This window comes from Euprymna scolopes, chromosome 11 (assembly GCF_053919585.1).
Source record: "Euprymna scolopes isolate OS-2025 chromosome 11, ASM5391958v1, whole genome shotgun sequence".
NCBI classification, from domain to species: Eukaryota; Metazoa; Mollusca; class Cephalopoda; order Sepiida; family Sepiolidae; genus Euprymna; species Euprymna scolopes.
The window spans coordinates 119607256-119633990 of record NC_136492.1 but is presented as its reverse complement, the minus strand read 5'-3'; the positions used below and the strand labels follow the sequence as shown (position 1 = coordinate 119633990).

At 33.5% G+C, this 26735-nt stretch overlaps 1 protein-coding gene across 1 annotated transcript in view; it reads right to left on the bottom strand.

Moving 5' to 3' along the window:
* Nucleotides 1-26735, bottom strand: part of LOC145288086 (uncharacterized) — an 81146-nt gene that overhangs the window by 23499 nt on the left and 30912 nt on the right. Inside the window, exon 3 of the mRNA XM_080136140.1 lies at nt 5278-5658. Coding sequence (XP_079992266.1) covers nt 5278-5658 — 381 coding nt within the window. The remainder of the gene's footprint in view (nt 1-5277; nt 5659-26735) is intronic.

Here is a 26735-nt window from a genome sequence, read left to right as displayed (position 1 = left end):
TGCTTATAATACTTAAACAAACAACTTGTGTTTTATTATTTTTTTATTATTAATATTAGATGAGTTTCAGTATAAATCATCGTGTTCTTTCTTTATTTCAATCTAATTTTGAAGTTTTGTAACGCTGTCTGTAAAAAATACTGTTCATTATTGACAGTCTAAGAGTTCCACATATCTTGCTTGTTGGGACCTCGGCGATGACGTCATTTTTTCAGCTGGCCGGCCATCTTTATAACGAAGGCCACGGTATTATGGTAAAAAAATAGTATCTCCACATTCAAATTTATTGTTTTTTTGTTAAATGTTAAAATGAGTTTTTTCATTTGTATCTTTTGTTTTTTATCAGACTTGTTTGTAATTGCTCTAATCTAAACTCAAGAAATAAATCTTATGTTTTTGAATCTTATAGATAAGGATTAATTATGTATTATTTGGATTCTTCGAACTACTATTCTCATCTGGAGTGTCTGGAGTGCTATTTTCACAAAGTTTTGGTCAATTTAACCTCTAAACTTTGTCAGGTGTATCTTATTGAACTCGGAAATTTAGAACATAACTGGAAACATTCCAAAGTTCAACAGAAAGACAACAAGTGAAATAAATACAGAATATCTCATTCTATTAAATGAAGGAATACTTTATCTAAATACATACACACATATATATATTATTTCCTAGGGGCCCCCTTTCAACAACAAACTTATCAGGAGTTAATCGTTGGTATATCAACAGATGCAAAAATGAATTGTCACGCAAGAGCAAATACGCTTTTATAACGTTATGTACAGTCAGATCGATGGGGGTATTTATGTTGAAGAGGTACAAGGGCTAGTAGTTCGGAACACCAACCATTAAAATACTTATAAAACAGGCAGATGGATGCAACATTTCGTCGATGTGACAGTGGTTGAAGCTTAGATGACAGTTCAGGACCTATCAGGTTGGCGATTCTTTTGAACCCTGTTCAGGAGTGAGAGACTAGTAGCAGATGCACCAGCCTAAATATGACAACAAAATTCCATACATGGGTGAATAGTGGCCTTGTAGAGGTACAGGATACTTTCAGGTGTATATAACTTTCTAGCATGGTAGAGAGAGCCAACCTTCTTACTTTTTTTCTACAGTTTATCGCAAACCAACTTTCACCGGTCTTTATATGGATTGGCGCTCATTTGTGCCTACCTAGAGAAAAATAGGACATTAGTATATAGAGCCCATAGAATTTGTTTTTCCAACTAGCTCGAACATGAATTGAATACTGTCAAAGACATTTTCATTCGTAGTGCCTATCTGGAGAATTTGACTAATTATTAATAATCAAGTAGAAAATACAATTCTCTTATAGCCCTGGGTCTATCCAAGTCTCCTGTTTATTTAAAACTACTTTGGATTGGAGTTGTTGGTCATTATTTGAGCAGACGTATAATTAAGTGTTAGGTGTTGAAACATGTTGAACAAAGATGGCGGTGAAGAATCAGTGCAGTTCCGATCTTGTATGTTAAGTAATTCCTAGTAACAAAGATAGCGGCAAAGAATCAAATGCAGGTTCATGACAGATGACGGTGAACTCATTGAATCCAAAATTTTACAAGTTATATAGTAATTTGGAAACTTCTGATTGGTTGGTTATTATAACTTGTGGTTATAAAAACGCTTGTTGAAATCATTGGTGGCATACCCCATTAGGAGTCAAAAACATTTTAACACACCCCCTTTTTTGATATCATAGAAAAGTCCTTTTGGATTCAATTTGGTTTGAGTTGAAAAAAAAAATAAATAAATAAAATAATAAAAATAAAATAAACAAATAAAATAATTTTTTTGTTTGTTTTTAGGGAATTTGTCTTTATTCTCATTGGTCAAAAAAGAAATATCAATATATTGGTATATTGTGTGCAAAAGAAGCCATTTTTTTTTTTAAATACATATAAAAAACACTTTTCAAATATATATACATACAAATACATAGATATAATCCTATTCAAATACATATACAAATATACATTTTTTTTTTTTTTTGTTTAACAAAAACTGGAAACATTCTGTTCGGTATTAGTTGGTTAATTTGGTTAGTAAGATAAAAATGGTCACAGTTTAATGTCGTGCCCAGGACAATATCAGCTAAATATTTCTTAGTGGCGAGGATAGTGTCGAATTTGTTTTTTAGAAAATAAACTATAATTAAACCTGTTCAGAAAGTTCAGAACATAGCTTAGAGTGTTTCTCCTCATTGGGGTGATGGGGCCTGTCAAGTCACAGTGCACAAGGGAAAGAATTCTTATGGCCTTTTTGTCTGGTGTTTTGCTTATATATTATGTCATTTTCCCCTGTGCACAAATATCACAATTTCGGAGATCGTTTGAAGGTATTATTTTCATGCCTTCGTCTACATTTGGTAATTTTTTTAATATCAACTGTATTGCAGTGTCCTAGAATTTTATGCCAGGTTTCCAAGTCGTGACAGGCAGTTTTTGAGGGAACCATACTTTTTAAATAATGTAATCAGCCATTTTCTTTAATGTCAAATGCAGTTCCATTAGGGTATATCAATTTTGACTTGTTTTGGCCAAACTTTATATTCGCGCCTTGCTTAATGGCAGTCTGCACGGAATATATCTCTTGCTTAAATGTAGGTATGAAAAGAGCATTTTTTAGAATAGTTACAAATTTTGCCTTTATTATTTTTTAGTGATATTTTAGCATCGCCTCTTTTCAAGACTATATCATTTATTTGACTATCGTCGGCAAGTTCAACAAAATGACTTTGAGGATTAAAGTTTGAATCAAAATTAATAAAATCAGATTCCTTGGTGATAACATGTGCTGTAGCGCCACAGTCTACAAGAAGATTTTACCGTTTGTCGTATTGTCAAAGTTACATGTGAATAGAAATGTATGTTCTTCATCAAAGTTCTCAATGTTTTTTATGGAGTCCATTTTTGAGCTTTTATATCGACATTGGAAACTTTTGTGGTTGGGTCGTCCACAATTATAGCAGATAATTTTATTTTTTTTCGTGGGAAAATTACTTTTGGGGAAAACATTGTGGTGAGATGTGTAATTTGGTTGCGTCTGTTTTCGAGAACCATTTTTGAACTTCATGATATTGCTGGAATTATTATTGTCCACAAACATCTGATTCATCTCTTCGTAACTGTACAATGCCACTTTAAATTCACTGAAATTTATAGGTTTGTCTTTTTATGTTATAACAGTTGTAAATGGTTTACAATCGGTTGGAAATCCCTTGAGGGTCATTGATATTAGCAGGCTATCGCTTTTTATTTCAGAGTTTTAAGGTATTGGCAGTTGTTTCTGCCCTTATAATGTAGTCTGTAATAGTTTCATCCTCGTTACATTTTAGAGACATTAGTTCTGTATATAGCGATATAATTTTTGGTTTCCCTTTTGATAAATAATGCTCTCATAATATATTTAATGCTTTCCGTCCATCATCCAGGACATCTCTTACAATCAGAGACAGATTTCTATTGTCTAAGCATTAAATCAGTTCTGCAAAAACAGTTGCGTTCTTTTCGAGAAATCCGGGGTCATTAGGGTTCTCTGTTGAAGATTGCATAACTTTGTGTAATTTCAGAATCCTTAGATACGCCAGAAATTTAACCTGCCACAATTCGAATTTAGATTCCGAACCATCAAAGAAAAGACGATGGCTGGGCGCATAACCTGTGTTGAGACATTATGTTGAACAAAGATGGCGGTGAAGAATCAATGCAGTTCCGATCTTGAGTGTTAAGTAATTCCTAGTAACAAAGATGGTGGCAAAGAATCAAATGCAGGGTCGTGGCAGAGATAACGGCAAACTCATTGAATCCAAAATTTGACAATTTATATAGTAACTTTGGAAGCTTCTGATTGGTTGCTTATTATAACTTGTGGTTATAAAAACGATTGTCGAAATCATTGGTGGCATACCCCATTAGGAGTCAAAAACATTTTAACATTAAGTCTGTAAAAAATTGTTTCCAGTCTGTTGTGTTATGGTTGGTCTTTAGTGTGAAATCTGCATTCCCCCTAGTCACAAACAAGGTTTGCCCTACATCACGCAAAGTAATGTTATTTATGAATTCAATTGCCAGTGTGCTGCTGGCTATGTGTGTTGAACCTCTTTAAACTTGCAGATAGGCATCAACCAACATATACAGGCAGAAATTAAGTCATGTCGTTTTCATCCCTACTTTTGCTTTGGAATCTGGCATTGGCCAACATCTAATTGAAAATCCAGCTTGTGCCAATGTCTATAAAAAAGATTGTTTCAGAATATTGCGCAGGGCTGACTCTCAGAATCATTTAAAGATTTTGGAGTTGGTCTCAGTTTTTTTGCATAAGCCATTGTTTTACCGACAGAAAGAATTTGTTAAATCATTAGACATATTTTAATCATTCTCATACCCCGTTCATCTTAATTGTATGCATATTTTATATTATTGTATATAATTTACACATTCGCCTTTTCTTCTTTTTTTTTTGCTTGTATATCTCCAAGTATTTGCCTTTACATAACAAATTAATTTTCTACACCTTTTGATATACCAAAGATTAACTCCTGATGAGTTTGTTGGTGAAAGGGCCACCTTGGTTTTTTTGTAGATTATTTTTAAAGTGCTATATAGTTTTTGTATTGATAAAAAGTTATTATTTCATGTATATAGAAATATAAAATAATTTAATACTACACACACACACACAAGGTGGGGCAGAGCAACTTGCTTATTGTGTTTTAATTGGTATTCCAAATAAGCAAGTTGCTCTGCCCAACCCTACACACTATATATATATAGTTTCTACTATATCGGACATTTGAACACTACACTTCAACATCTGAAGGAACACAGGCCAAGCATTACCATCATGATCATTGTATGTAAAAAACATTCTTTTCCTGATGAACATTCTGTTATGCATTGAAATATTGAATTTAATTTTAATAAATAAATATGTTCATCTATTGAAAAACATTTTTTTTGTCACTTTTGGCCTTTAAACAATTAAATTTTGAAATTTACATATACATATATATATATATATATATATATATATATATATGTTATTATTTAGAAAGATTCTAAACATGGGAAAGGGAGGCGTTTTGTAAGTATTTGGTACTTTCATCTAACAATTTAATAAACAAAAGATACTGTAAAAATTTAACTTGAAAATTCTATCTAAAAATAACACAGTCCATATTTTGCATAATTACCTAAAATAGAATCATTGTCACTTTCTGTTATAAAAGAAAAAAATGTAAATACAAACCTGCCCAATGGCCATGAAATGGTCCGCATCCATTATCATTGCTTCAGATTCATTTGGATCTCCCGTGGCCACTAAAGTAGACAATGAAGGCATCGACAAAGAAGGTGCTGTTTCTGGCTCCTTTTTGCAGTCTAAAAGCATGCTGGAATTTACAAAGTCTGGGCTTTTGTTATGACCTTGCGGATCATATGGGTGTCTTATTTTTTCCATTAAGGGTTTGAAGTCGGCCTCATCATCTTCCCTTTGCAAATGAGACAATGTCACAAAATCTCCAGAAACAGATGAATGTCCATTATTATTGTAAAGGGATGAACATGTAGGACACATTTTCACAAAGCTAAAGACAATATCACGATGAACATAGGCATGATGGCGACTAATCTGTGAAGAGAAAAAAAAACAAAATCATAAAATAAGTTGAATTGTTATTAGTAAAACCTGTCGAGATTTAACCTGTTCAAATTGCAAGGAATTCAAATATTACAATAGGTTACATAGTCTTCAAAATCATCTAGTTTGGAGATATTACCGCAATAGTTTGGAGATATTATATAGAGATTGCGATAATCTTGCAATATGATTGAAAAAAAAAAAAAAACCCCACAAAATTTTGTCTTTCTTGACTTTGTGCTTAAAAGGATTCTTATTTGTACTTGGATGCCAAAAAGAAAAAAATGGAACAGGACTTTAGGATATTTCAATGCATCAAAGGTTAGGACTTTATATCACATGGATAGTTCCTATTGCTGCACATACAAGTGAAACATGGACTATACTAATAGAGTAGGAAAGGAAGTTTTATGTTGTTGAAACTGTTTAAGAACTATCCATTAACTTTGCAAAATGGATGAAAAAAATGTAGAAATCTACAGAGTTTGCCGCTGGAACAGAAAATGGCTAACGATAACCCAATCATTGACTTCAAATCATCGGCATTAGTAAGGAATACAGTGGCAAGGATGGATAAAGCAAGCTCAAATCACTTCAGGTTATTTCAAATATAAGTAATGATTGGAATGTCTGTGTTGGCTGCTTTTTAAAAGAATCCCTTTTTTTATTACACTTTCACCTTAAACAAGGCACAGTGCCACTTTGCTGTAGGGGGCTATTATCAGGGACATAAGTTGCAGGGATACTATGTAGGGAGTTGAGCAGCAAGATGTCTGTTCACATTACACTTAAACTTCTGCATGCCATACAATTGGGTAAGCAGGAACCCGGAAGGGAATTCCAGAGTCTAACAGTTATGGGGAAGAAACTATTAGAGTAGAAGGCTTTCTTACATCAAAGGATCTCTACTGCGTAGGGGTGAGACTTTGCTGCTTGTCAGGTTTGATGAGAGTATTTACTTCGAGGGACTACAAGGGCTTGTAGTTCGTCAGAGCATCCATTATTAAAATACTTGTAAAACAGGCAGAGGGATGCAACATTGCTATGTTGGTCATTATTGAAAAATGCAACCATCTTAAAAGTATTCCAAGAGAGATACAATTTTTTTTAACAAATAAACTGAATAAAGATACATGTCTTTGTTAACAAAGTTCAAGGAGTTCAACAGCTAAATCAAAAATCCGGTCAAGAGATAGAGAGGGAAGATCAAAGTGAAAAAAAACAAAAGTATAAAATGCACAAAAAAAAAATAAAAATAAATAAATAAATAAAAAGTAAAAGCAAATTATGCAAACTCAATGTCATTTTTTACATCTTCAGTATTGAATGCATATCATTATTTTAAACTAATTGTGGTAATCTAATATTGCCTGGGAGTCATTTTACTTTCATTTTTGTTTTGCTTTTTTTGTGTTTTTAATTTTTTTTTCATGGAATTATTAATCAAAACAGATTTCCATAAAGTTATATCTAATTTTGTTAAGATGGTGCGGTTTAAATCTATACTTATGAAATTATTGGATGTAGAAAGCTACAAAACTTTTTCATTTTTTATTACTTGAAGGCTTTTTTGTGTTTGTTTTTAACTATGTCATTTTTTAATTATATTTTACATGGAACTATTAATTGAAGCAAATTCCCTTAAAACTATATCTAATTTAGTTAGAGTAATGCAGTTTTAATCTATGTTTATGAAATTATTTAGTGTAGAAATTTTCGAAAACTTCATTTTGTTTTTATTACTTAATGTCTTGCTAAGAATTTAAACTCCAGAAATGATTTTCTATTCCGCCGTTTAAATGCTTCCAAATTTCTTTGAACTCTGAATAGTCACAAAGTGATTCATTTTTTTTTTCTTTTACAACCATAGATATTAAGATGGCTGAATTGTTTATATGAGGAAACTAAAATGTATTTTGAGAAATTTATTTTGTAATTATGTTTTAAAATAGAATTAAAAACATTCTATTTATTTAATACTATTGCATTCATGATTTCAACAAAAATGTTTGCTAATTGTAGTTAGATTTTTAAATACCATTTGCAATTTTATCCTTGATTTTAATGTTATTTTATTCACTTGTACTTATTTCTATATTTTCTATTTTGTTTATTTGTTGTGTCTTTTATTTATACAAAATAATTAGTTGCCACTTCCAATTCTTCTTATTCGATATACTATCCAAAGAAATAACTGTTTGAAGTACATTACAAGATTTTGGGAGATAAGCAAGGAGTTCAAATGGTATAGTACTGTTTTGCCTATTTTTTATTGTCAAAAGATCATTCTAAGATCATTCATTGACATCAATGCAGATGACAACCATCTATGGCAACACTTCGAAGAGCATTAATGATCAAGTTCTTACTGATTCTCACTTTCGACCTGGACATGTCATCCAATGTAGAAAAAGATGACTGGTTATTTTTAATATGTCAAAAACTAAGCTTCTCTCCTTTCACAACCAATGTTCTAATCCACATTTTTCCCCCAACTGTAATAAATGACTCAACTTGAGGAAACTCTCTGCTTTGACAAGCATCTGGGACTGAAATCAAAAGACTTACACAAAATTCATTCGGAAGATTGCTGTTACACCGTCTACAAGTCAAACTCAATAATCCTTATCCTTGAGTGACCTATACGCTTTGATAGGTGGTGATTTCATTGTAATAAAAACACATCTGGATGGTTTCATTGTTGCATATGCGTTGTATGTATTTGGCTCAAATTGTTAAATATAAAAAGGTTAAAATTTAATAAAAATCAGTTAATCATGAAATTCATAAATATTAAGCAAAATTGAACCCCCAGTTTTCCACAAAAAAAGAAAAAGTCACCAAGATTTACAGATTGGCTTTTAGGGTGTTTTGATCTTACAAAAGGTGTTCCCTAATCATCTTTTAAAACAAGGCCGATAGCCATTAGTCGCATGCTCTCGTGTAATGAATGAATGCGTGAATGTAGGATTGACATGAAATTCTTAAAGATAAACTAAAATGACTGAAATTACTTAAATAAAAAGTAAATGACTTAGAATGATTTTAATGAACTTAAGGATGAATTGAATGACCTTAAGAATGACTTGAATGCTTAAAAAATAACTGGAATCTTTCAAAAACAACTTGAATGATCTGGAGAATGACTTGAATGACTGAGACTGACTGGTTGTAAAGTGGGTGATCATTTTACATTAAATTAATACAGAAAAGTGATCCCCCACTTTATATCACAACGTTACAAACATAAGTACAGCGTGTAGTAAGAACAAATACTACACTTTGATCTTGGTCAAAAGGACAAGAAAAGCTTAAAAAGCTAAGAACAGCATCTATTAACAACAAACCTTTGATCTTAACCAAAAAGACCAAGCACAAAAGTGTTACGGACAGATCAACAAACTGACCGATGGAGTGACTTATAGAGTTGCTTGCACACGACTAAAAAGAAAAAAAGATTATGTTCCCTTTCATCTTCTATGGAATTAAAACTAAATTTGACTTCCATGAGTGAAGTTTGGTTCCAAGAACTATCCGTCTACTACCCAGTTGACTATATTCAATATAAAATGCTTGTTAAGTCATCTTCCTAAATAACCTAATTTGAACCAGTCTTAACCATTATTACCAATCCTCACATTGCTTTACTGTTCTCCTGACAAACTCAATCTTTATCCCCAAGAGGCCTATGAGCTTTGATAAGTGAGGATTTGTTAGCAGATAAAAAGTAAAGAAAATCTAAAAAAAACAATTTATTAGGCAATTTATCTTTAATCAACTCACTTAAATGTCTTCTCAAATTATGATCCATCTTATTTTAAAATAGCAACCATTAACAAAATTGTTAAACTTATGAATGCATGTTTAAATTCCTAAAACTTACTTGATGCTTTCCTTCATTGATGTAATAAATTTTATTTTTTAATAATTTATATTACTAACTCATTCTTTTTTTTAAATAGAATAGAATCATAGTTTTGAAATAAAAAAAAAAAAAAGGTTTACCTAAGGCACTGTAAGTTTTTAAATGTGAATAATTGCACAAGTTTTTTATTACCAAATATATTTTTTAATAACAGTGTATTACACTCACATACAATGCAATTTTTTCTTGAAATAAAAACACAAGCTAAACATAGATAACATAAAATAAAAAATAACTTTTTGAGAACAGAAATCTACAAATTAAGATAAAGTTTAGCATGGCACCAAAACATGCTTTTTTTTCATATTCATATGTGGATCTTAACATTGGAGATTTTTCTAATTATATTTGGTAACAAAATATCGAGATGCTGGCAAGAAGAAAGGAGCACACTGATGAAGATGTTATAAAAAAACAAACTTGTATTTGTGAGGAAAGAGAAGAAAAGGAAAGCTTGTTAACAGCGAGGTTTGTGGGAATTATTTGAACGGAATGTCTTTTTAACGGTTTTATATTTCCGATGTCATTTTGGCACTTCTGTGCTTCAGTTGCTGATTTAAAGCCTCACAATTAAGATATTTTAAGCAATTTAATTTTTGCATATGTTCTGCTACTTGGAGGCCATTTGGAAGAACAAATAAAGAGTGCAAATGGTGCCGCTATGGGATTTTTCTGGGTGTTGGTTAAATAAACTTGTGCTTCATCCTTTCAAATGGGTTGTCGAATAATACTTATTAAAAAGAAAAAAAGAAAAGAAAGCTGGTGAGAATAGAAGTACTGTTTGTAATTTACAAAAAATTACATTTAATCTGAGTGACAAATCCCACCCGGATAAAAACATCTATTAACTACCATTAACCATGTCAATAGTGCCCCCATCATACAAACCATCTTAAAACCACACAAACACCTTAAAAATAAAAAAAAATTTTCCTCTTATATAAAAATAAATTGCACTAAAATGCTAGGATAGCCTGGAAATAGTTTACCTAAAATTTATATGTAAAAAATTATCTCCCACCATAAAATAATTATTTTTGTTTTTTTTCTTTCTGCTAAGTTTTCAGGGTGTTCATACATAATTGGCATAGTTCTACCACCACAAACTTCAAGTTCAGGTGATAAACCTCCTCCTCCTCCTACAAAACGGGCTAAATTAACTTGAACACCATCCTTGCAATTGGGTTGCTGAGTAATATTTATTAAGAAAAAAAAAACAGCTGGTGAAAACGGAAATATTGCTCGTAATTTACATAAATTTCTATTTTCAATTTTCCACAGATTCAATGAGTCTTTCTAAACATTTTTTAGAGAGTTTACATAATTAATTGAACAAGTATTTTAACAAGAACTGGAAGGAATGTAAGAGTCATGCCGTTCTAAATGCTATTTTTTTTTTTTTTTTTTTTTTAATTTTCTTATTTTAGCTGAGAAAAGGGCATCCTATTGGATGCCAGTCACTCATCCACTATCTCATACATTCCAACTGAGTGGCCTTTTTTAAGATTCTAACCATCTTTTTAAGTGCAAGTGTTACTCTCTTAACTGATATGTTGTAAAAATTGAATTTCCAGTAACAGAGTATATTTCCAAGAACTTTTCATCAATGGAACACATTAGCACAGGATTGTTTCCCTACAGCATGGTCATTATTAAGTCCATATTGTTGAATAGCAGGGGTATGTATTTAAAGATGACGAGAGTTCATATTGGAAACACATTAACCATGGTGATGATTATAGACTGCATGATATGATGCAACAATAGGGCAGGTCGATTTTGGAACCCCGGCGAGGCAATGGTGATGATAGTTGGGGTTTAACATAAAAAAGACCTACACAAAATATTTTTCTCAAAATCGTTATCTTTACTTGAGGAAATGACTTTAAAAGTTGAAAAATTGAAGTGATTAAAAGTTTTTTGGTGAATTGTTAAGAACGTCCCGTCATCCAAACAATCCGTACTGTTAAGAAAATGGAATCATTATTTAGAATATGTTTTAAACTACATTTTTAAATAAAATGAGTGAGGATAATGAATTAATAAAATAAATATTAAGTGTAAAGGCAAAATTATGTTTTTTAAATAATAACGAGACCAAAGTTCGCTTTTTTTTTGGGTGGAAACATTTTAGATTTCACCGTCGCAAAACACGCTCGTTATTGATATTGAACATTAACGTTTCTTTATTATTTAATTTGAAAACATTACGATTTAGGCTTAATTATTTCGAAAGGAAAAACGAAAAAATTGTTTAAAACATATATTATTATATTTCAAGTGTCTGCAGTGAATTTAAACATATTCATTTTATCTTTTTTAATTTGTTTTTCTATTAGATTGGTGCAAAAATAGTGGCATTTTTTTTACGTTTAAACGAACGTCAAAAACATTATTTTTGCACCAACCTAATATTTCACATCAAATTCTATTTAAAATGTTTAAAATATGGTAATACTCCAGTTTTATATTAAAACAAAACAAATAGTCCATACAATTTTATTCTACACATTCTTTATGAAACATAACCACGTAAATTTTCAAGTTTTTCTACTTAATAAAAAATATTTTGCAGAAAATTAGTGTCAAATTTTTATTTCTTTTATTTTTAAATAGTAATTGTTTTTAAGCAGTGTTTTTCTTCTAAAATTATAGTTTTAAAATCAGATAACCTACAAAGATTAATACCAGTAAATAAGGAAACTCCTTTAAAGGTTTTTCATTATTTGTGCATCTATGTTATTGTGCTAAAATAAATTTATTTAGAAAGCCATTCTTAATATGGGAAGGAGGTTCCATTGTAACTATTCTGTACTTTCACCTAAAAATTTAATAAACAGAAATTTCATAAAAATTAAATTTAACTTAAATACTATTAAAAATAGCATAGTAACATAGATGGACAAGCACTGGTTTTTCAAACTCTAAACACTAAACGTGCATTTAAAATGGCACAGCTACATCAAGAATGAATCTATTTATGGATAAATTCATGTTATCGAAGGAGGAACTAAAATCGGCTAAAAATGTCTAAACTAAACACTACTATGCGTCTGATTTGGTTTGGTCCTCTCTCTTCAATACATCTAATTCAACTCTACAAAGTTTTTCATTATTTCTTATAACTAGCGCTTATTTTTTTTACGTATGAAACTGGAAGATAGCCTAATACAGTTTTTTTTTTTTTTTTTTTTTTACAAGGGTGTCACCACTTATCAAGGCCCAGAGGCCACTCGAGGATAAGGGTTAATAGGTATACATTAGTCATTGTGATTTTAGCATCGTAAACAGTGGGAATTTTGCAACTTGGATTACTTAGGGGGGCGACTCAATTAGAACTTGTTCACATTGGAAATTTTTTTTTTTCATAGGTATCATCTCATTATCAAGGCCAAGAGGCCACTCAAGGATAAGGGTTAAAGAGTGTACAGTAGAAATTGGACAATATAATAATCATTAGTAATGAAAATTTGTTAAATTTGATAACTTATATGGAACGGCTCATCAAGAACTTATTTACGTTAGACTTGAAGACAACCATATTGTAGTCAGCCGGAAAGCAGGAAAACGGAAGACAATTCCACAGGCGTGCAGTTCTAATAAAGAAGCTTTCTTCATGGAATCTACGTTTAGGTTTAGGCACAGATAAAGAGTGGGGGTAATTATTGATAGTGTTTACAGCTAGACGAGTGTTTCTTGTGAAAGTTTTGCGAGGGGGGGACCATAGATTGAAGCTCAGTCGAACACTTTCCATGAAAATAACGATACATCAGAGACTAACTCGCAACATCTCTTCTGTGAGATAGAGGTTGCAAGGAAGAGAAAAGGGCATCTCCTACGAGGCTACGAAGTCTATTTTGAACTCTATCAAGGCAGGACAAGTCCTTTCTAGCAGCTCCTGCCCAGATGTGGCAACAGTATTCCATCCTTGGACGTACCTGGCTCTTATATAGATAGAGAATTGCATCAGCAGTGAGATATCTACTGGATCGATAGAAAGATCCCACCATTTTTCCAGCGGCCTTGGCAACAGATTTGATGTATGTGTTCCATTTAAGATCAGGAGTAATGGTCAAGCCCAGAAGCTTGTCAAAACTTGAGGCCTCCTGAAGACGAGAGCCATTCATTTCAATTGATGCCAGATGTGGATCAGAATGTTGATGATGTAAAGAGAGAAGCTTGGTTTTAGATGCATTAAAAGTAACCAGCCACTCCTTTCCCCATTGTACTACATGCTCAAGATCAGAGGAGAGAGAATTGGAGAGAACTTGGTCGTTTACTGTCTTAGATGTGCTACCATAAATGGTAGTGTCGTCAGCATAAATGTCTACAAATGATTTAAGGATGTGATTTGGAAGATCATTAATGTAGATCAGGAAAAGAGTTGGGCCCAGGATGGACACCGGCATTAATACTGTGGGCTTCTGATTTTTGCCCCTCAACTACTACTCTTATGAACCTATCAGAAAGAAATGATTTAATAATTGAGAAGACATTTCCAGCTATACCATAGCTAGAGATCTTATGAAGTAAACCTTTATGCCATACCCTATCAAAGGCCTTAGATATGTCAAGAGCAATTGCCCTAGAAAGGTTGCCTCCGTCGAGAGATTTGCTAATCCTATGAGATATAACTGTAAGCACATCTGCTGTAGATCTAGCAGAACGGAAACCATATTGAGTGTCACTAAGAAGGTTATTTTTGTTGAGATGGTTGATTACTTCTGTATTTAACACAGATTCCAGCAACTTACTCATGACGCACAGGAGACTTATTGGCCTGTACTGAGAGGGGGATGAGCGATCACCTGAATTCTTAAATACAGGGCATACAGATGAAATTTTCCAGGGAGATGGGAAACTATTCTCCTTAAGACAACGTTTAAATAGTTTTGTAAGTATGGGCGCTAGTTCAGGTTGAAGTTTTTTGAGTACAATAATTGGAATACCGTCCGGGCCAGTTGCTTTACTGGAATCAAGGTTTTTGATTAGCTTCGCAACATCACGTACAGATATACGTATATCACATAGTGTGTTTTCAGATACAGGAGGAAATATTGGGGGTTGGCGGCCTTGATCGCAAAAGGTAGAATTAGCTGCAAAGTTCTTGACAAAGAGTTTGGCTTTGTCTGATGCTGACGAGATTACCTCAGGTCCATTGATGATAGTTGGAATGGAGCGCACATTTCTGTTCAGAATTCTGTTTGCTATTTGCCAAAACTGGTGGGAACCAAGCCGCTGCTCAGCTACTTTGGACTTAACAGATTGAGCATACAACCATCTTGCGCTCTTTATTACTTTCTTACAATGGTTGCTGGCAGTCCTGAAAGCGGCTTTAGTTTCCATACATCTATTACGTTGGAAACAGTGGAAAAAGTGATTTCTGTGCGCAATGGCAGCAGCACATTCTGGAGAGAACCATGGCTGGCTGTTAGGTTTTTGCTGAAACTTTTTCAAGGGTATGAAACGATCAATACCTACAATTAACCATTCCGTCAGGTCTAATACTATAGAGGACACATCCTTTTTAAATATGGAATGCAGAGGTAGATCAGTTATAAATGTACGGAAGCTATCCCAGTCAGCCTTAGTGTATCGATATACTGTACGATGGAGAGGTACGTCTGGGAACTTATTACATTTCATTTTTATCTTAATTGATACAACAGAGTGGTCGGAAGATCCAAGAGGCGACAGAACAGAAACTGAACATAGTTCAGGGCAAGTTGTGAGAAAAAGGTCTAGTAGGCTTGCATACTGGCCGTCATTGTCGGGCACATGGGTGGGTTCCTGAACAATCTGAGTGAGGTCATAGGCAATGGAGAAATCATGACAGAACCTCCCCTCATCATCGGTCTTGTTTGAGTGGGTCAACCATTCGACGTTGTGAACATTGAAGTCTCCACATACGTGAATGTTAGCTGAAGGATAAGCAGATAGGACTTGGTCAATTTTCTCAGATATGCTTTTAAATATAGTAACTCCGCTGTTGTGGGGGCGATAGAGAGTAAATAAAAATGCCGTACTGTGAGCTAAAGCAACCCGGAAGCACATATAGGGTAAGTTAGGATCTTCCCTGGAGATGTCCCTACCACATGGAAAGCTATCTTTAATATAGGCACATATTCCATGCCCATGGCGATCTTGGGGGACAGATTTAGAGGTTAAGTTAGAGTATCCTTTAATTGCAAACTCTTCTAGGGAAATAGCCTGTCCAATGCCAGTTTCACTTAAAAATAAAAGGTCTGGTTTAGTCTCCTGTAATTGGGTTTCAACCTCTGGAAGGTTAGAACGTAGACCCCTGATGTTGGAGAAGGAGACATGGTAGTATGGGTCTACGTTGGAAGTTGTAGAACCGGGTTTAATCGTGTATTTTTTCTTGAAACTTGTCATGATGAAATTTTGAAATTTGTGGACTAGGTCGTCAGATTTACTTAGCGCAGGACAGAGAGGGGAAATTAAGAGAGAAAAAGAAACGAAGAATTTTTTTTTGTATTTGTAGCTAATGATAAGATAAAGCCATAACAATTACCCACTAGTATGGCATCGAGAGGCCCCACCAGAAGCTACTGCATGGTCCAGAATCCATTCACCAAATGGCAATACAGCAGCCCCAGTACTTTGCACCTGCTGATAGGACAGCCTCCTTAGTGGTTAATCCAAGGTTCGGGTCCCTGACTATCAGGCGGATAACGTCAGCCCAGACAAAACGTTTACCTCCAGCACCCTTACTAGTGACATGGCTACAATGATAGACATAGAAACAGAAAATTTCCGCCATCTCAGCCAACTGTTCGCACAAAATACTGCCAACCTAGAAAACAGCTTTTTCTTCTCCCTTTGTCAGAAAAATCACTCATTAAAAAATGAGGAATGAGGGACAAATAAGAAGAAGCGAGAGTAACAGGAGCTGCCGATAACGCATCCACAACGCGTTTTCTACTCTCCATTAAAAAAAAAAAAAAGAAAAAAAAAAAAGGAAAACTATTAAGTATTATACTTAATAAAAGTCCAACAGACGTGTTTAAGGGAAAGTATGGTGATAGATTCCCCTCACACGAACTAAAAATGAGTACAATTCGTAATCTATTTTTGCAATCAACTCGGTAGATAAATAAACATTTATGTACGAGGAAAAAAAAAAAAAAAAAAAGCTAGCATTTAATAAAACAGAAATACACAAATTTAAATACTGAAATAAAATGGAGTTATTCATATTTTAAATCTAAAATAAAAAGCATGATTCAAATTGAAATCACTTATCTCAACAAAAACAATTCCGTCTCCAAATTGCAAACTGTAGTGAAAGAAAATTGAGTTAGCAGCATTCAAAACATTTTTTTTTTTAAATTAACCGTTAAAAGAAAGCGTGATTTTATTCTGAAACTTAAGCTAGTCATGTTTTAAGAAGCTTACGATGTAAAAGAAAAGGCAGATGGGGGGGGGGGTTCTTCCGAAAGTAAGTTGGTGACGTTATAAGTAATTTCGAGATAAGATGGAAGCCGGTATTGGACGAGAAAAAAAGCTAGCATTTAATAAAACAGTTTCCTTCAGTTATAATCCATTTATTTTACTTTTCAGATTAGAATGTCAGTAAAGGCACAACGTTCAGTTTTAACCCATGGTTCACAAAATTTGCTGGTCCACCTTGTTATTTGGATGAAACAGCACCCCCAATTTCACGACAAGACGTCCAGTTTAGTTATTTCCTCGACTTAAAAAATAGCGAGATTTCTAAGTTAATTGCCAAGGAAATAATTAGTATTTGGCAAGCAGTCAATCTACAATTGCCCTTGTTAAGGTAACATATAGGACAGAAGGTCAATATATTTTTCTATAAGAGGGACAAATAGATTGATTGCTGCAAGAGATTTCCTGTCAAAGTGAAAAGAATGAAGGAACAGCTAGACAGACTGTTTGATATATCTTCTTGTAGCTATAAAATTTCTGTCTTGATGTGATGACTTTGTAGTAAAATGCAGGACTGAAAATTGTCAAACAAAGCACATAGTCTGTACTTGTCCTCATAACAAGGAGGTAAAATTAATTCTATAGATTCACCTGCAATTATGTTGCTTTTTTGTGGAAAATAAAATAATATATATGGTATTTATTATGTAATCTAGCTCTATTATTAAACCTGAAAATGTTTCAATTTTAAGGTTCCACTAGAAGAACTGCCATTCACAGCAATTTTGTAATTAATTGATGGAACAACAAAAAGCCTTACAACATTTACTGGTCCTTTGGGGAAACTTTGTATCAATAATTATCAAGATTTGCCTCAAGTAGAATTCTAAAAAATTAGTGTCCCTCCCGATCATCATTATCTGACAGCAGAAGAAACAAATAATTTAAGTGTGAAGACCAGAGGCTACTTTTGTAATATGCTGTTGGCATTTTTTGTGGAGAACTTAACTTAGAAAATTGGGCCCTTGAATCAAGGAATATGGCTAACATAAACCACAAGGTTAACGTGTTTATGGACCAGAGGTGTCTATCCTCAAACACTATGATAAATTAAACATTTTGGTCAAATTTATCATCCAAGTGTATGCAGTTAGTTGGTTTAAGATCAAAATCAACAATATTTTTTTTTAACCAACAACAGTATATTTTAATATGATTCAGAGAACAAAACAGTTAACTGAAATCCAAATTACTGTTTTAAACAGTTCAAAATATAGTGGTTTTGCTCTACTTCCAGAAAATATAATATCGATGATGAACTCAGATGAATTGGATGTGAAAGAAGAGGGCATTCAAACGATTTTGTCCATTAGGTAAATATTTATCCATTAAATTTTATTAGTTTTCTTAATTTACCCAAACAATAGTTAGTTTTACATCGCAAAAATATAAAAAAATAAGTGTTTTCAAATAATTGTTTTTCTTTTTTTTGTGCGTGTTGTGTTTTCCAGAAATAGTGAACAACTAAAAAAAAAAAAATGAAAAAGATTACTGCTATCAATTTTTCAGCCACACACTGGTCAAATTTGATTGATTTTTTTTCTCAAAAAGTTGTATATGGGCAAGAAGCAAGACAGACACATTATTACAAAGTAATCGTGCCAACAAATTAGACTTTCATTTTCCTCAAAAGGAAATTATATAGAACAATTTAGTTCTATTATAAGTTTATATTATTGCCTCTAATAAAAAATTAAAATACATGGTTCTGTAATTTGTATCAAGTTGTTATATTGTGTAATACATCTCCACATATCTTTTTGAATTGTGAAATTTAAAAAACTTAGTTGCTAATTAGCTTTTTTTACAATTTTTGTTTAATTAATGCAGTAAAAGTTTAGATATTGTGCTAGTTGTGATTCATAATTAAAATTATAATTCATGTATTTTTCTTTCAATGTATTTCATATAAATATATCAATTTTAATTGAATATTTTATAAAAATAGTGAAATTTCAAAGTCAGTGTCGTGAAAAATGCTATGAAAATGAAGGATTTTTCAGTATTTTTCTACAAGATATTTAAAATTAAATGCTCAATTTTCTGTTCAAGATGGGAATCTAATTTTTGGTATATGTTCTTATCACATCAAATCCCAACTATCATCACCAGTGCCATGTTGATTTTCTGAAAAAAGTTGCAAATCGACTTGCCCTAATGCAACAACAGTTCTTATAAACATATAGAGAGGAGGAGATACTTCACTTATGATGATGATGGGAAGGACACATAATACGTGGAAGGGTTGTGCAAAGTTTGTTATAGATGATGATAAAACACATTTACTTTTTTTGTTGTAATGGATGACGAGATGAACAGTTATAAACATAAATGGTGATATATAAAAAAAAAGCTTCATCTGATCGGCCCGTTGATGACGTCAGGAATTCAAACTTTGATCTACATGGTCTAATCTTCTACCCTTCGCCTCTAAGGGGCTCCCACTCCAACTGATTCTCTCTCTTCAACTCTCTACATCAACTGACTGACGACTGACCTAACTCCGAACCCTCAGATCCTATATTGAGAAATCTCATTTGTTTATGACGTCAGAAGTGTGTTTTTCAAACATGACTAATTTTCACGTAGCTTTACATGTTTGTCCAAACACACTTTTGGCAAACAAAAGAATCCTCAATTCTTTCTAACCTATTTTTAAACAATTTCACTTGCATTGTGCATTCATTTAACTGACATTTTTAATATCTAGATTTCTAAAGAATGGACAATCAACTCTTTTTCTGATATAAAAAATATTCAACTATTTCTAATAGAATTAACAATGGACTTAATTTCTAACATTCCATTTTTCCATTAAGGGTTCCATTCTAACCTTATCCTAATATCATTTTCACTTATCTAGTATGTCTTATTTACATGATAAGGGACAGCCCTTCATGTAACACAATGTCAACAAATACTCCTAAACAATCTTTATAAGTAATAAAATTTAGTCCATCCTATTCATTGTTTTTAACTATCATAATATTGCCATAATCCAATTGACGATCTCATTAAGCCTTTGGCCTTGGTAAATAATGATTTATTAATATTACAAAAAAAAAAAAAAAAAAAAAAATTAAAAAAAAAAAAAAATCGATTTTTATATAATCTCAACCTCTATTTCTACCTTCGTCCATTACAGTCACTATTAGGATTTCTTTAAAGGATATTCAAAAAACATTACAAGAAAAATTAAACATTTTTGTCAAGATATCTTTCTTTTTAGTATGAAAATCTGTTTTTTTTTTTAGAATGAAATTTCTTATGAAAACCTGCGCCTTTTTTTAAAATAAAAGCTGTGCCATTTTCCTAGTATGAAAAGTGGTGCCATTTTCCAGTACGAAAAGCTGTGCCATTTCTAGTACGAAAAGCTGTGCCATTTCTAGTACGAAAAGCTGTGCCATTTCTAGTACGAAAAGCTGTGCCATTTCTAGTACGAAAAGCTGTGCCATTTCTAGTACGAAAAGCTGTGCCATTTCTAGTACGAAAAGCTGTGCCATTTCTAGTACGAAAAGCTGTGCCATTTTTTAGTACGAAAAGCTGTGCCATTTTTTTAGAACGAAAAGCTGTGCCGTTTTTTTTAGAACGAAAAGCTGTGCCGTTTTTTTTAGAACGAAAAGCTGTGCCGTTTTTTTTAGTACGAAAAGCTGTGTCGTGTTTTTTAGTACGAAAAGCTGTGTTGTTTTTTAGTACGAAAAGCTGTGTTGTTTTTTAGTACGAAAAGCTGTGTTGTTTTTTAGTACGAAAAGCTGTGTTGTTTTTTAGTACGAAAAGCTGTGTTGTTTTTTAGTACGAAAAGCTGTTGTTTTTTAGTACGAAAAGCTGTGTTGTTTTTTAGTACGAAAAGCTGTGTTGTTTTTTAGTACGAAAAGCTGTGTTGTTTTTTAGTACGAAAAGCTGTGTTGTTTTTTAGTACGAAAAGCTGTGTTGTTTTTTAGTACGAAAAGCTGTGTTGTTTTTTAGTACGAAAAGCTGTGTTGTTTTTTAGTACGAAAAGCTGTGTTGTTTTTTAGTACGAAAAGCTGTGCTGTTTTTTAGTACGAAAAGCTGTGCTGTTTTTTAGTACGAAAAGCTGTGTTGTTTTTTAGTACGAAAAGCTGTGTTGTTTTTTAGTACGAATAGCTGTGTTGTTTTTTAGTACGAAAAGCTAGGTCATTTTTTTAGTACGAAAAAGAAAAAGTGAAAAATGAGTTTACAAAATAAAAATAAAATAAATTAACGTTTTTGTTTTAAATTAATCTGCTTAAAATACATGAAAGAAACATGTTTACCAGCAGTGAGGTGGAAACAAATAGAAAAGATTTCCATCTCATACATTACACTCAGTTTTGTTTGGATCAGTTATTGAAGCAATGTTCAACTATAGGATCGATTTTTTTTAACATGCATGTTTGAGTATTGTTTCGTTCAAATAAGGAATCATTTGAATAGAGACATTCCACTGAAGTTTACATTTCCTTTATGTTAGCTTTATAATCATTGCACAATGCTATCATTATTATGTAGCGCAGCACAAAGGATTAAATGGACGCATGTTATGTTAGATACATCCACCCATCTTTAGAGAAGGCTTCATCCAAGTAGCAAGTGGTATTTTGGTTGGGCTTATAAGCTTAAATTTAAAATGGAATTTTCGTCACTGTCACACTTACGTGTGAAATGATATTTTCATTGGTTTGCTATGCTTAAGTTTGAAATAATATTTTCATTGGTTGATCATGTTCAAATTTTAAATGGAATTTTAAAATCTGTTAAGAAACCAGATAATATGAAAGATTTTTTTTTTTTCCAAATAAATGACTAATTATTTTTTTTTAGTAATTCAAATTTTCAGTTCCATACAGAATTTTTTTCCTTTTAAGATCTGTACATTGTAAAAAAAAAAAAAAATAAAAATGGCTAGATCAACTTAAAAAAGGCTTATAAAGCTAAAAGTTTGGATTAAAAAAAAATATTTTAATTAAAAAAGTAATTAATTTATTTGAAAATAAGCTGAGGATGTGAGGTCTCCGTTCACAAGTGTAAAATTTACTTTCATCATCACTAATGTTTGTACAAAATTTCCAAAAAATAATTCAAGGAGTGGTTATTGAGACAAACAAATGGATGATTTTGGGTCAATTTTACCCCTATAATGGCCTCTAAAGAGACAAACAGTTATCCTGAAAAATTCTGTCAAAAATTTACTTTAACTATGACTAATGTTTGTACAAAATGTTTAAAAATCCAGGATGTGGTTATTGAGAAAAGTACAAATGAGAATGAAGTACTAGGTCCAATTCCTCCTTTGTTTTTTTTTTTGTTTTGTTTTTTTTTTTGCTTCCCCAACAAACTCCTGCATCATTACATCATGTTTTTCAAATTTCTCATTATACCGATGTTACTTCTGTAGTAAAATTTATATTAATATTTAAGTAGAATTTTCATTGGTTGGACAGGCATAGGAATAGAATATATATTTGTTAGTTCATTATGCTTACATTGAAATAGCAGTTTCGTTATTCAAGCTCAAGTTTGAAATGGCATTTTTACTGGTTGATTATGCTTAAGTTTGAAATGGAATATTAGTTGGTGCAGTCACATCTAGACTTTAAAAACATCATTTATAAGCAATAAATTCACATTGAATGGACATCTTATCAGTCATTATTTCTAAATAAGCATATTGAAATATTGAATTGTTCAGGTTTCATATTATTAAACGGATTTGATGGTTTAAATCACAACCTGACAATCTGTCAACGATTATACTCCCATCATTGCTATCCATTTTATTTTGAGAGTAGAACGTTTGTTTATAGAAGTTAGTATTAAAAAAATGTCATTTATTTAATGACTGAAAGGGTTTAACATCGCTTAACTGTGGAGAACCGATGTTTTGACCTAAATTATCTGAAGTCTACTTTTGTTATATATTACCTTTATATAAGGCATCAAGTGATATTTCGATCGCATCCTGACCCTATATGCACCGTAAGTATAAAGTACAATTTCAGATTCCATCCCAAGTTACGCATTTATAAAATATGTGTGCAACTTAAGCCTTAGCAGCTTTGGGCAAAATGGAAGCATTAAAGAGACACACGCATAATGTTAATTTATAATGCACACGGGAGAGGATATTTTTGCAGTGATATTAACGAGAAATAAGCAATAAAATTTTTTTTCTTTTATAAAAAGCCAAGCAAATCATAGAAGCATTTAAATGTGCACAAAAGCTGTCCATAACACATTCACTTGGACTAGAGTGAATACGACAGCTCGTGTATTCAATACCAAAGAGAAGAAAGGCAAGCAATAACTGTGACTCACTCTTTCTCTCTTGCCACTTAAGCCAACAAAAACCTGCAGCAGTTGAACAATGTAGACAAAAACGCGTTTCTTGTATTGCATGCTGTTGCCATGATAGCCAACCATTTCTAAGCCATCGGTTGGTGGCGCTCAAGTACTTGGTACAAGGGGAGAGTGGTGGTGGTCACAGCAGCAGCTATGTTTTTCTCCCCTGCAAGGAGCATCTGGCAGAGTGCATCAGCACAATAGAGAGTGAGAGATAAATGAGGAAAATGAGAGGGGAAAGGAGAGAATAAAAAGAAAGAGAAAAAAGAGAGAGAGAGATAGAAATGAAGAGAAATAAGATGATGAAAAGAAGGTGGAAGGGGGTAGATGGAGTACAAGGGCAGAGAAGAAGATATAGAAAGGGGGAAAAAGAGAGACAGAAGGGGAAGAGAGAGATATAGAAGAGGCAGAGAGATATAGAAGGGTTAAAATGGAGAGACAGAAAATTAGAAGGGGCGAATTAGGGAGAGAGAGAGATAGAGGGAGCAAATGAAAAGAAAGACAGAAGCGGCAAGTAGGGAAAGATAAAGAGGTAGTAGGGGCAAATGGAGAGGGAGAGAAAGAGATAGAAACAGCGAATGGGAGAGAAAGATAAAAGAGGCGAATGGGGAGAGAGGAACAGATAGAGATAGACGCGAATAAGGGAGAGTGAGAGATAGAAGGGGAAAATAGGGAGAAGGGGGAGAGTGAAGGAGGGAATGGGGGGAATAGAGTTAGAAGGGGAATGGGGTAAGGGATATAGAAGGGAAAAACGTGGGAAGAGAGAGAGAGATAGAAGGGGCGAATGGGGGCAGAGAGATAGAGAGAGAGAGAAGTGGCGAATGGGAAGAAAGAGAGATAGAAGGAACAAATGTGGACAGAGAGAGAGAGTGATAGAAGTGGCGAATGGGGGGAGAAAGAGAGAGAGAGAGAAAAAAGATGGAAAGGGCGGATCCGGGGAGAGACACAGACAGAGGGGCGGATTCGGGGAGAGACACAGACAGAGGGGCGGATCCGGGGAGAGACACAGACAGAGGGGCGGATCCGGGGAGAGACACAGACAGAGGGGCGGATCCGGGGAGAGACACAAACAGAGGGGCGGATCCGGGGAGAGACACAGACAGAGGGGCGGACCCGGGGAGAGACACAGACAGAGGGGCGGACCCGGGGAGAGACACAGACAGAGGGGCGGACCCGGGGGAGAGACACAGACAGAGGGGCGGACCCGGGGGAGAGACACAGACAGAGGGGCGGACCCGGGGAGAGACACAGACAGAGGGGCGGACCAGGGGAGAGACACAGACAGAGGGGCGGACCAGGGGAGAGACACAGACAGAGGGGCGGACCAGGGGAGAGACACAGACAGAGGGGCGGACCAGGGGAGAGACACAGACAGAGGGGCGGACCAGGGGAGAGAGACAGACAGAGGGGCGGATCCGGGGAGAGAGACAGACAGAGGGGCGGATCCGGGGAGAGACAGACAGAGGGGCGGATCCGGGGAGAGACAGAGGGGCGGATCCGGTGAGAGAAATGAGGAAGGAGGAAAGGGAGGCGAGGAAGGAGGAAAGGGAGGCGAGGAAGGAGGAAAGGGAGGCGAGGAAGGAGAAATGAACAGAAAGTAGAATGTGAGACACAACAAGAACGAACATCTTCAAGAAGATAAGGATTACTGGAAAGTTTAATTATAAAATAACCAATAGGAACATGATCCAATTGATACCCAAAAGAGTGAGAAAGCAGTTTTCTAGAGTTGTGGTTTCAAATAAAAGATGTAAATGAAAAGGCAAGTTTTTGTTTTTTTTTAATTAAAACACACACACACACACACACACACACAAAACTACAATGGGAAAACATTTTTTTTAAATAATAATTTTGAACGAACTAACAGTAAATGGAGATGAGTAGATGTTTTTAACAACCAAAAAAAAATTTTTTTTTGCTTTGGAACAGAAAGTGTCATCATGAAAGAACATAATTGAAGAAGTGTTTACAAAAAGAAAAGCAAAGATTAGGTTTTTAAAAAAATAAACAAATCCATGAAAGATACAATAAATACTTTATAATTTTTTTTGATTTTGCTTCGAAAGTTTTTACATCCAACCAGAGATTAAAAAACATTACTTTCACAAAATTAGCCACCGTTTGGCTTAATAATTTACAATGATAATACAGTAACAATTAATTTTAACTTTGAAAACTATTTTAAAACAATTTGTTAAAGATAAAACAAAACTATATATATAAAAAGACTCATGCAAACCATAGTTTATACACGCACGCATTGAGATCTACATAATTCCAGTAATTATAGGAGTAAATAGACTCATGCAAAAGAATTTCAACAACTACATGGCAAATATACTCTGAACCAAGTGCACGAGATACAAACAATTGCAGCTAGAGGGATGGTTAGAATCCGTAAAAAAGATTTCTTGGTTGGAATGTACGAGACAGCAAATGAATGTCTTGCATCCCATAGGATGCGCCATCCCTAACTAGAACAAAATAAGAAAACATATTTCTTATTTTGTTCTAGTTGGGATTGGAGCATCTTACTAGATACCAGACATAAAACCACTATCGCATAAAAATGATTTAACTTTGGAGATCATAATATCTCCAAAAGTGAAAACATTTTTATTCAATTATTTTTATCGGAGGATTTAATTGCTTAACAGGATATTAATCATTTTCTGCATTGGAACACTATACTTCTTGACTCATTAGCAAGCCACCCGGCATTACCCGGTTGTAAAATATGCATGAATATTATAATTAATGCAGATTTCTTATTATAAACAGAAATACCATAGGTATAAAATCCAACGTCAAATTCCTTAAAAAACATGAAGTAAAAAAAAAAAAACGGACAGAAACTGAGACATGTGCATGTAAGTATTAGGTTTTTTCTAAACAGTGCACTTCACTTGTATGTAAAATAACAAAAACTGGAGCTGAAATCAAAACGTAAAGAGAGCAAGAGTCAAGTACAATTACCATTAGGCTAGCTTCCCACAATCTTCGAAAAAGGATTCTCCAACCTACTCATTCTTAACATAAGGAAGCTGTTGTGTTTGACCCCCTCTCCCTCCCCCATGTACCAAATTTTCAGTTTTGACCCCTTAGCAGTCATTTTTCCGGATGAAAACGGATTAAAAAGTTTTCCACATTCCTGAATATTATACCAAATCTCAAATCTGCAGATAAAAGATTAATTGAGTATATAGGTTGGGAAGTATCCTCACACATACATTTTCACTATATATATATATATATATATATATATATTTGTACACAACTTGTTGAAGACGAACTATAATAGTATGTATGAATCCAGATTTGATCTGAGAGA